The sequence below is a fragment of the Bufo gargarizans genome, chromosome 8 (assembly GCF_014858855.1).
Source record: "Bufo gargarizans isolate SCDJY-AF-19 chromosome 8, ASM1485885v1, whole genome shotgun sequence".
Lineage (NCBI taxonomy): Eukaryota > Metazoa > Chordata > Amphibia > Anura > Bufonidae > Bufo > Bufo gargarizans.
This window is the reverse complement of record NC_058087.1, coordinates 118,126,371-118,138,229: the sequence shown is the minus strand read 5'-3', so window position 1 is coordinate 118,138,229 and position 11,859 is coordinate 118,126,371. Positions and strand designations below refer to the sequence as shown.

The 11,859-nt window shown below is 42.8% G+C and overlaps 1 protein-coding gene across 1 annotated transcript in view; it reads right to left on the bottom strand.

The window, feature by feature from the left end:
- Window positions 1-572: 572 nt before the first annotated feature.
- TRA2B (transformer 2 beta homolog) overlaps window positions 573-11,859 on the bottom strand; it is a 33,998-nt gene continuing 22,711 nt past the window's right edge. Inside the window, exons 6-9 of the mRNA XM_044303955.1 lie at window positions 11,379-11,471; window positions 3,205-3,252; window positions 3,044-3,117; window positions 573-1,467 (exon numbers count right to left, since the gene is read on the bottom strand). Of these exons, the coding sequence (XP_044159890.1) occupies window positions 1,457-1,467; window positions 3,044-3,117; window positions 3,205-3,252; window positions 11,379-11,471 (226 nt within the window). The 3' untranslated portion in view covers window positions 573-1,456. The remainder of the gene's footprint in view (window positions 1,468-3,043; window positions 3,118-3,204; window positions 3,253-11,378; window positions 11,472-11,859) is intronic.

Sequence of the window (11,859 nt, the reverse complement as noted above, 5' to 3'; positions counted from 1 at the left end):
CTGGGCATGCGCCGAGCCCAGTGACGTCCGATGCTCGCTCTTCCCTGCTGACTGAGGGAAGAGCGAGCATCGGACGTCACTGGGCTCGGCGCATGCCCAGTGACGAAGATGAAGCTGCCGCCCTCAGTCTCCTGATGATCGCACAGGCGCAGCCCTCAGTGGTTACTGCGCCTGTGCGAGACTTCGTTCGGCAAGAGGGAGGGGGAGGAGAGGCAGGAGAGGCTGTGGCAGGCTGGGGGCGGCAGTTAGGAAGTAAAAGGAAGGGCGCTGGGCACTGAAAAAGGGGCGGGACTGGGCTCTCTCAGAAGAAAAAAACGCCCCTCTGGGCACCTTCAGAAAGCATTTCCTCATTGATCAAACTCGTTTTTTGAACTAACTGCTGGACGGATTTCAAGATTGAACAGCACAGCCTAATCCAGGTAAGCTGTGCTGCATGGCTGGTTTTAAATCGTTTTTTGCCTTAGGGGAGGTGACAGAATCCCTTTAAGAATCCAGCCCCCCCCCCCCCCCCCCCCCCCAAAAAAAAAAAAAAAAAAAAAAAAAAAAAGAAGAAGGTACAATTGCAACCAACATTTTGTTCAAAAAGCACATTTATTTAAAAATACCATTACACAAACAAAGCAACAATGTCCATTGTGCATTTATTTGGAGGTGGGGCACAATGACAAGAATTTAAACCACATAAGCCACCAAAGATGCTTCTACTTCTTATTGGGATCAGAATATATTACATATACAAACATAAAATTGGTAAGCAGATAAACTTGGATTCAATAACTACAACAGAGAATCTACTCCACCAATAGCCAGAAATCTTGAGGCCTAGCAAATGTGACTGCTAAAGCCAGTGCAGCAATCTGCAAAACAGGGCATTGTCACAGGCTGTAAAAAGACAGCACCTCTGGAATGTATTATAGAGCACTAATGGTTAACATTTTAACATTTCACTACCCTACCTTCAATTCCCTTCTGCGTCAATATGGCCAAGATACCAGAGTTGTAATTATTGTGCTTCACAAAAAAAAAAAAAAAACAACTTATAATGACCAACAGACTGTCAGTTCTCCAAGTCAATAATATTGAAGATTTGCAGAAGTAAAACTAATCATGGGCACCTCTAGTGTATTAAAAAGGAAAAAAGGTTAACTAGTGCATTTTATAGCCAGGATTTTTAAAGGGGTACTTATACGAAAGCATCAAGTGGTGGTTATGGAGGAGGCAGACATTTTTTCAGAAAAAAAAAAAACCAAAAAAAAAAAACAGCATTTATTTTTTAAAATGTTATCTTCCATGGGTTGGGAGGGGGGATGCATGCAGCATCTGCAAGCCCCGATTTCTACAGGGAAAGAAAATAAAAATTTACAACCAAAAAAAAGTTCAATATCTGGATGATCTACACCACTTCAGAGATTTACTGTATGTATAAAGATGTTAAACTGACTGAAGCATCCTCATTTTAATATCGACCTGAAAAAAAAAAAAAAAAAAAGTTATCATTGCTTTTTCTTAAAAACTCACCAAGTGATATTATGCCCATTCAATGACAGTACTGTGCCATCATGAGAACTGGAAGAAGCAGGAGATTAGTTTTAGGACAGAACCTGTGCCATGGTGTTCCAGAAGTGAAAAAATGAGTTGACACCATACCACAGCATTCCTACTAGCTCCTGTTTGGATGGAGCCCTTATACCCCTAGGGAGGCTGGTCACTGTTGCAGGCTGCTATTGGCTGGTTATAAGGGAAAATAGCATTCTGAATACAGAATGCATAGTAAAACAGCGCTGGAAGGGTTAAAATAAATAAATTTAGCTCACCTTAGTCCACTTGATCGTGAAGCCCGGCATCTCCTTGTGTCCCCTTTGTTGAATAGGACCTGTAGTGAGCATTAAATACAGGTAAAAGACCTTTGGTGATTCACCATGGTAAAAGATCATGTGACGTACCATGTGATGACCGGAGTGACGTCAAAGGTCCTTTACCTGTATTTAATGCTCACAACAGATCCTATTCAACAAAGGAGACAAGACAGGGAGATGCTGGGCTTCGCGATCAAGTGGACTAAGGGGAGCTAAATTATTTTTATTTATTTTTAACCCCTTCAGTGCTGTTTTACAATGCATTCTGTATTCAGAATGCTATTATTTTCCCTTATAACCATGTTATAAGGGAAAATAATACAATCTACAGAACACTGATCCCAAACCCGAACTTCTGTGAAGAAGTTCGGGTACCAAACATGCACAATTTTTTTTTCACGCGAGTGCAAAATGCAATACAATGTTTCGCACTCGCGCAGAAAAATCGCGGGTGTTCCCGCAACGCACCCGCCTCTTATCCGGGCCAAAAATAAAGACGCCCGTGTGAAAGATGCCTCACACCAACAGTTTGCCTATGAGGCCCAGACCTCAGTGTTGGAATGCAAGCAAGTATAAAGATAAGTTACATAATGTAGTGAACAGCCTGAGACATTGTCATGTCTTGGCACAAACATGACCAGCGAGAAGAAATATAATTTATTTTTATTTGTAACCTTAATGACAATGCGTTTGGGAGTTTGGAAACTCCTTGGTCAAGTCTTTGAGGTGAAAGGAAGGTTACAAATAAAGAAAAAAAATTGCGGTCATGTCTGCACCAAGAGATGTCAGAACGTTGCAGACTTTTCACTGTCTGCACCTTCCTGTTATTCCATTGGTGTAAAAAAGGTTGAGGACCACTGCTACAAAATCAGTGTTCGACCTTTTAAGAGGCCTTGAGACATGATAAAGCCAGCACCTCATCTACTGGCAACTGTTTTAGGGCAATTGCCTAGGACTCTCACCGAGCTAAGCCAGTGCTCTTATGCACCAACGCAACTCCTGTTAAAAGGGAGTGGACACAATGTAACCTGAACTTAAAACCTGACTTTTCAGTAAGTATGTATGTATGTATGCATGCATGCATGTATGTATGTATGTATGTATGTATGTTTCTCATGGACAGCAGCAAGGTACAAATATTTAAGGTTTTGGGGTGGATGGAAAAATTACTGAACAATGCAACTTACGTGGAGAGTAAGAACGAGACCTGGATCGAGACCTGTAGCCACCTCTACTATAGTAAGGTGAAGGAGACCGCCTTCTGTTAAAGTAAAAATAAAGAGTACAAGTCAGTGATAAATAATAAAAACTTGGAGTCTATTACGCTAAAATGCTAGTCATGCATTACCTAGAAAACTGATCCCTGTCTTGACCTCCGCGCCATCCTCCGCCTCCTCTGAAAAAAATAAAATTATAATTCCATAGAAGTGAATGGAGAATGCTGAGAGTTGTAGCTCTGCAACAGCTGGAATGCTAGAGGATGCTGACCCTTTGGTCTACACCAAGTTGATAACCGGTTCCTACACTTTACAAATATGTTGGCGTCAATGAGGATAGCCTGGTATAATGACGGACATGTGGATTTCAGCCATCTGTGACATTTGAGCTAAACTGGGTTGGCCTGTCTACGCTGTTCTTTAAGCCTATTATCAGGGTCACCAGCAAGGGAATCCAACAGAGTTTTCACAACCAGCCATGTCATGAGCAGTGGCTCCAAGATACCCAGGAGCCATCCGATTGGTTTCTATGGAGCAGCAGGGGGGGGGGCTAGGTTCCTTGGCCCCGCAAAGAAGAAAATAAGAATAGCAGTGGCTCAACCCAACCTAGAGACCAATGGCATGGTGCACAGCCTCACTGCACAGCCACCATATAAATCTTAAACCAAAAAAAAAAGTCATTAGACTTACTGGTAATTCTGTTTCCTTGAGTCCACCATGACGGCACTACTATGAGATTGACCCTTGACCTCTGTAGGGGCAGGAACACAGTTTATAAGGCCACCACCCACTCTCGCCCTCCAGTGCTTTCCAAATTACTATATATAATAATTTGGAAAGCACTGGAGGTTGAGTGTGGGTGGTGGCCTTATAAACTGTGTTCCTGCCCCTACAGAGGTCAAGGGTCAATCTCATAGTAGTGCCGTCATGGTGGACTCAAGGAAACAGAATTACCAGTAAGTCTAATTACGGTTTTTCCATTTTGTCCACCATGACGGCACTACTATGAGAACTACCAGATTATTAAATAGGGTGGGCAACTGCTTGCAGAACCTTCTGACCGAAAGTTAAGTCTGCAGAAGCCGAAACATTAATTTGGTAATGTTTAATAAAAGGTATTTATACTCGACCAGGTGGCCGCTCTACAAATTGTGAGGGACAGTCTTTGGGAAAGGATGGAAGAATAATCTCCTGATCTCTGTGAAAGTCAGACACCATTTTCGGGAGGAAACCCGGATCCAAAACGGAAAAAACTATTCTGTCTGGGAAGATAGTGGTTCCCTGCAGGACAATACCTGGATTTCTCCCAGACGTCTGGCTGAAGTAATTGCCACTAGGAAAGCGGCTTTTAATGATGGGTGTTAGAGTGAGATATCCTGGATAGGAGAAAAAGGTGAATGTGTAAGACTTTTCAGGACCAAGTTTATATCCCATTGAGGCATCCTAGGAGTTAGGGATGGCCTTAACCTGGAGGCAGCTCTTATAAACCTTATCCACCTATGACTGGCTAGGTCCGTATCATAGCAAGCCCCCAGGGCCGAGACCTGTACTTTAAGAGTACTTGGTCTGAGGCCCAGATCTAAACCTCGCTGGAGAAAATCTAGTACTTTCTCAATATTTGGGGAAGAGTTTACCGGAGGACTCTGGCCCAGCCAACTACAGTATTTTTCCATATTATAAGATACATCGAGGTGACTTCTTTCCTGCTAGATTTAAGAGTATTTATAACCTTCTCCGATAGCCCCCTGCTTTTTAGGACCTTGTGTTCAGGATCCAGGCTGATAATTTGAACAGACCTGGATTCTGATGAAGAATTGGGCCTGGAGAAATACTGTTCTCCTGTGGGGGAATTCTCTGGGGTTCTTCCAGAGCTAGCTCTTTTAGTACTGGGAACCAATTTATTTTTGTCCAGTATGGGACAACCAGTATTACTGTTACTGGGTCCGACCTGACTTTCTGCAGCACTCTGGGTATTAACGGCCAAGGAAGTCCACATGTATGTTTTCCGTACCCTTTAAATGGATAGCTGTGATGGAGAGAACATTCTTTTCGGGCCCAGGAGAATATTTTTTCCGCCAGTTCTTTTAAAGGGAACCAGTTACCTGCAAAACGGTAAGGGGTGGGCTTAGCTTTACTTGAAGCAAGGAGGCCGCTGCCCCCTTGACTTCAAGCCTGACTCTGAGACCGCGCCAACCGACATTAAAACAGCGTTTTTAACGAGTATGAAGAAACACAAAGAGGAAAGAAAAACCATGATTAGCAACACACTGGGGAATCCTTAAAGGTACTGTGGTCTGTTTAATATGCGTTTTGCAGGTGACAGGTTCCCTTTAAGCTTGTTGATCTTGTGCCCCCTTGATGTTTCAGGTATGTGACAGCTGTTACACGGTCCGAAAAGATTTTCAGGTGTTTTCCGGAGACCTTGTCTTGTGACACCTTCAGCACCTCCCAGATCACCCTCAGTTCTCTGTGGTTTGATGATCTTTTTGTCATGGTGCCTGACCAAGTGCCCTGGTAATTTAGCGAGCCCATTTTTGATCCCCATCCTGTACCACTTGCATCCGTGTTTATTTGTATCTCAGGATTTTTTACCCAGGGTATCCCCTTTAGTGGGTTTCTCTTTTGTCCACCAGTTTAAATCTGATCTTACGAGATTTGGAATGGGGATTCTTTTTTTTCTAGAGAGCAGTCTTGTCTCAGTTTCTCAGGATCCACGAATGGACAACTCTGGTGTGAGCCGAGACCAAGATACTGCTGTTATACATGAAGTCATTGTACCCATGAGGCTCATGTCACTGCGAATGGAGCACTGAGATAATCTCTGGAATTTTTTAGTTTTGTCCACAAAAGGATTTTATTTTCTCCTAAAGGGAGGGATGTAACCTGGGAGACTGAATCCAGGATCACTCCCAGAAATGTCATTTAGGTTGAAGGGTTTATACATGATTTTTTTCAGGTTTATTACCCAACCCAAGTCTGAAAATCTGCACATCAGATCTTTGGTAATGTTGGTTGTTTCCCGCTCCGAGGGTCCCAGGACCAGAAAATCGTCCAAGAGTATTTTTATTCCTTCTGCTCTCAGGGGGGGATATAATTTCTACTACAAGCAGATGAGATTCCAAAGGGTAACACTGAACTGGAAGTGTTTTACTTCTCCTAAACTGTCCACTAGGGCAAATCTGAGGAATTTGAGATAACTTGTTCATGGGGATGTGATAGTACGCGTCTTGAGTCTATTGACGGTCTTAAGCCTATGGACGTCATGAAGTCCCCTACTTTGATCAAGCGAATGATGGATGTTATGGATTCCATCCTGAACTTTCTGTGAGACGGCTTTGTTTAGTCCCTTTAAATGTATAATGGTGCGGAAGGTACCATCTGGTTTTTGCACCATAAATAAACTGGAATAGTAACCCCTTCCTCTTTCCATACTTGGGACTTTGGTCACTACCCCTGAGTCGATAGCTGCAGGACCCCTTGCCAGATTTTTTTTTTCTATAATTTTTGGGCTGTGTGAAGTTATTCAGAATTTTTTTGGAGGGGCTGAGGAGAATACTATCCGGTAGCCATCACGTATGATGTTTAAGGCCCATGGATTTTTTGTGATTGAGTCCCACCGGGACAGAAAATTCCTCAGTCTTCCCCCCCACTCTGGCGTCATTGCTCATCTGGCTGCTTATTCTGGGGGTTAAGAAGGGACCCTCTGCCTTTTCCCCCCCTTTTTTGGAAACTCCACCTACCCCCCTTCCCTTTGCCCCTATAGGGTCTAGTCTGGGAATTGAAGGAACAAAAGGGCTTCTTTTTAGTTTCTTCCGGAAACCCCTTTTTATCTGCAGCCTTTTCCAGGATGGAGTCTAAATACTGGTCCAAAGACGTATTCCCCAGAAAAAGCTATAGAACACAGCTTGGCTTTTGATGCTCTATCCCCTCCCCAGGCCTGCGTCCACAATGCCCTTCTAGCAGAATTGGTGAGGGCCACATCCTGAGCGGCGAACCTAACTGACTCCGCCGAGGCATCCGCCAAATAGGCCGTGGCAGATCTGAGGAGTGGGATAGAGTTCAATATTTCCTCTCTAGGGGTTTTGTTTTTTATATGTTCTTCTAATTCGTTAAGCCAAAAACACATGGATCTAACAACAGACGTTGCGGCTATGTTGGTTTTAACCCCAAACATAGATGCCTCCCAGGTTTTTTTTTGTTTTTGTTTTTTGGAGAGAGTCGGCCTTCCTTTCCATTCGGTCCTGTAGTTGTGAAGAGTCCTCAAATGGGAGGGAAGTCTTTAACTACTTTTGCTACCTGGATGTCAATTTTGGGGGGGGGGGGGGGGTTCGTTAAATAATTTGACATCCGCTGGGTCAAATAACAGCCAATTTCTAAATTCTCTGGATACCCCCAGTCTTCTCTCGGGGTCAGCCCATTTATTCAGTATCATGTCTTTTAGGTTCTCATTCATAGGGAAAACTAAATTTTTTGGCTCAGAGTTCCCCAAACATTTCATCCAGGACGGATCTTGGTTTTTTCACCTCCTCAATCCCCATGGTTGCTCTAACAGCTCATCCATATCCTCGGAAGAAAAGTAGTATTTTTTTACTCTTCCATGATTTCCCCCTCTGATAGAGCGTCAAGATCAACATTCTGTCTGGAGGTGGAGGCCTCCTCGTCCATATCCTCTGAGACAGAGGATGGGACCGATAATCTAGGTTTTTTCGCCGGAGGTGTAGGCGGGATTGATCTGAGGGAGGCCAGAGAAGACTTCATTTTGAATAAGTGATTTGACCTCTGCCAAATTTGACGGTTGCTCCTCCTTTATAAGATCATTTATGCAACCTTGGCAGAGCTTTTTATAATTCTCAGGAAGCCTTTTGCTACAAGTCACACATCTCTGAACTTTAGATCTTGTTCTGGGCTCTTTAACTCCCTATAAGAGGAGCAGCCAGGTATCAATAGACAAGGTAATTAAACAAGTCAAAAAATGATACATCATTTGTCCTTTCCCCACAGGGGAACTCACTGTTGGAGTAGCAGAGGGGGCTTCAGGGGCAGACATCTGTGTATGCTCCAGGAGGAAGATCTGTGTGTGCCACTGTCAGTTTGAATTTGCCGCTTCAAATAGTCAGCACAGCGTCTGACGTCATCACAGTGCGCTCCGATCCAAGATCCACCCCTTCTGCCTCCTGCTTGCCGAGAGCAGAGTAGTGCTGAGGCTTCCTTACAGGAGTCGGCATGCAGCATGCTTCTGCTTTCGTGCAGTCAGCTTCCTCAATGTAGGGAAGGGGGACCGACACTGTGGGAGAGATACAGGCTCCTGCAGACAGGAATGAGATTGGCTCCACATGTATCCTCTGCCCAGCTTTGGACTGGACCGCAGGAGGGCAGAGGAAGAGGAAAAATCCTCAGGTACTCTTAAAATAAAAACTCTCTTCACCTCCATCAGGAGGGCTCTGCGAGTTTGACCCCGTAGGGACAAGAAACACTGAGGGTGAGAGTGGGTGGTGGCCTTTTAAACTGTGTTCCTGCCCCTAAAGAGGTCAAGGGTCAATCTCATAGTAGTGCCGTCATGGTGGACGAAATGGAAAAAAACTATTGTTCGTGGGGCACTTAGAGATCTGGTAAATATATGAAGATACAATACAAAAGTGAGGAGAAAATGCCCCTGGGTCTTATGGGGCAAATACTAAAAGTACTACCATTATGGAAGTGCTTCATTAGTACCGGAGGACCAGAAAGGCTCTGTACTCACCACTTCCTGGTCCTTGGCTGTGAAGGCTGCGCAGTGTGAGGGCGTGCTGTGACCTCAAGCTGTGCGTGCCAGTTCACAGCACAGCAGATGGAGGAGGAAGACAGAGTGTGGGTGGTGAGGAGCGGTGGTGTCCAGAACAGGAGAGGTAAGCAATTCTTTTAGTTTATTCCATATGAGGCTGAAATATCTGTTTCAAGCTACTGGGGGCAGATATGAGGCATTGGGCTCTTATCTGAGGTCTAACTGGGGGTCATTCACATTAGGGTCTGACCCGAGGTGTACTGAAAAATATTTATTCTCTTATTGTTCTCTACTAATAGTCTTATAGGGTGGAAAACCACTGCCGCCACATACTTGATGAGACAACCCTTTCTAAGGCCTCTTTCACACTACAGTATGTTGAATTAAGTGTTTTGCGTTCCGTTATGGTTCCGTTTCCGTATGGCATATACAGTATACAGTAATTACATAGAAAAAAAATTGGGCTGGGCATAACATTTTCAATAGATGGTTCCGCAAAAAACGGAACGGATACGGAAGACATACGGATGCATTTCCGTATGTGTTCCGTTTTTTTTTTTTTGCGGACCCACGGACCGTGATTTGCGGCCAAATATAGGACATGTTCTATCTTTTCAACCCAATGGAAAAACAAATACGGAAACGGAATGCATACGGAACACATTCCGTTTTTTTGCGGAACCATTGAAATGTGTATTAGCAGTGTCATTATACAGCTGGGACTTATAGTTCCACACTTACAACATGCTGCAGAGTCTCCCAGCAGACAGATATGTCACTCAGGGCAGAAAGAGAAAAAGAGAGAAAGAGAAAAAAAGAGAAAAAGAGAGAAGAGAAAAAGAGAAAAAAGAGAGAAAAAGGAGGAGAAAAAAAGAAAGAAAGAAGAGAAAAAGACCCCTTTAAATGAAAAAAAATCCATAATGACCGACTCTATAAAGATCACATAATCCAGCAGTCCGATAGACACCATAAAAAAAATTAAAACTGTCAAGCCATTTTGTCACCTTACATCACTAAAAGAGCAACACCGAGAGATCAAAAAAGCGTATGCCCCAAAAATAGTACCAATCTAACAGTCACCTCAAGCAAAAATGAGCTCCCTTACATAGGACAAATCGCCCAAAATACTATGGCTCTGACTATGGAATTGAGACAAACATTTTATTGTGTTATATATTTTAACAACCTGCTCTATAAAAATAGCTCATGATCTAACCCGTCAGATGAACGCTGTAAATAACTAAACATAACAGTGCCGAAAGAGCAATTTTTTTTGTTACCTTGCATCATAAAAAGAGTAATAGAGCAACCAAAATCCATCTGTACCCTAAAATGGTACCAACAAAACTAACACCTTATCCCGTAGTTTCTACTCTAGGGGTCATCAGGGGAGTCTTCAAATGTGACATGGCAAGTTAAAATTATCCCAGTGAAATCTGCCCTTCAAAAACCATATGGCGTTTCTTTCCTTCTGCGCCCTGCCGTGTGCCTGTACAGCAGTTTACAACCACATATGTGGGGGTTCAAAATTTTCAAGATTTGCTTCTAAACCTATAAGCCCAACGTTCCCAAAAAATAAAATACCATTCACAAAATGATCCAAACATGAAGTAGACATATGGGGAATGTAAAGTAGTAATTATAGTGATACCGCCTATCTTTTTTTTTTTTAAAAAAGCTGAGAAATTGAAAATTGTAAAGCTGTGAATTTTTCCACATTTTTGGTAAGTTTTTATTTTTTAGAAGTAAAAATGAAATATTTTGATTCAAATTTACCACTAAAGTGAGATGTCAGATATGCAAAAATCTGTCTGGACCTTAAGGTGAAACATGGCCCGGCCCTTAAGGGGTTCAAAGGGTAACTAAACCTTTTATTAGGGACATATTAAAATTTTAGTCATATACCTTATTAACGGATTTTCTATTTTTATTAGACTTTTCCCTACCTAAAGCACACCCTTTTCTGTGCGCTTAAAACTGACATTTCTGTACACCGCTCAGCGGATTATGGGCTGTAGATATTTTATGAATGGGGCTGCAGAAGCAGTGCATACAGGAAGGAGCAGATATTGCTGTTCCTGCCCCCTGGAGGTTTACCAACTCCTGGCATAGCACATTGGTACCCTGTACCCATGTACAATGCCAGGATTAGCAGAGCAGCTCCTGACTGTGCCTGCTTTGCCAAGCTAAGAACTTAATGTCAGCTCTTAGCTTATTGGAGCAAGCAGAAGCCCGCTCTGCTCAGCTAACCCTTTTTCCTGGTATATTACATGGGTACAAGGTACCCATGTGCTATGCCAGGAGTTAGTAAATCTGCAATTTGTGCTCCTGTCCGTGCACACTGATGCTGCGTCCCCATTCATAAAGAGTACAGCCGGTACTGTAAATGTAAGTTTAAGTGCACAGGGAATGGTGCGCGTTAGGTAGAGTAAAAGTCTAATAAAAATATATTACGTTTTTAGGGCATAAGGAACATCTTAAGATTTTAGTGAAAGGTTAAGTTACTCTAAGGAAACCTATAAATATCCACAGTTCAGACTTTACCTGTAAGATGAACGGCTGTAGTAATCCCGATCATCATATCCTCCCCGGTCATAACCTCTATCATAGTAGTCTCTTCGGCGAGAGCTGCCACTACTGTGGAAGTTAAATTGAATGGGGAGGGGAAAAAAAAATACAAATAAATGGAAACCATTATACGTCAACAGGATCTACATATAATATCTAATTTGTTCATAGGTGTGAATCCAACCTAAGGACTTTTTCAGACAGGCGATGTTTCCGTATAAAAGCTGTCCGAGTCTAGGAGAGAGTGCAACTGGACTGAACAATGACCCATTCAATTGAATGGTTCTCTAACATGAGCGATTTGTGTGGACCACTGGTTCTGTGCTGGAGTAGTGTATTCAATTTTGAAAAAGCTGCTGGAAGTACTTTATATGCAAGTTTTTTTTATCTTCATTTGTTATTTGCTTATTTTCTTTATTTTGTGAAGAATAACAGATTTAAACTTTTTTTAATATTA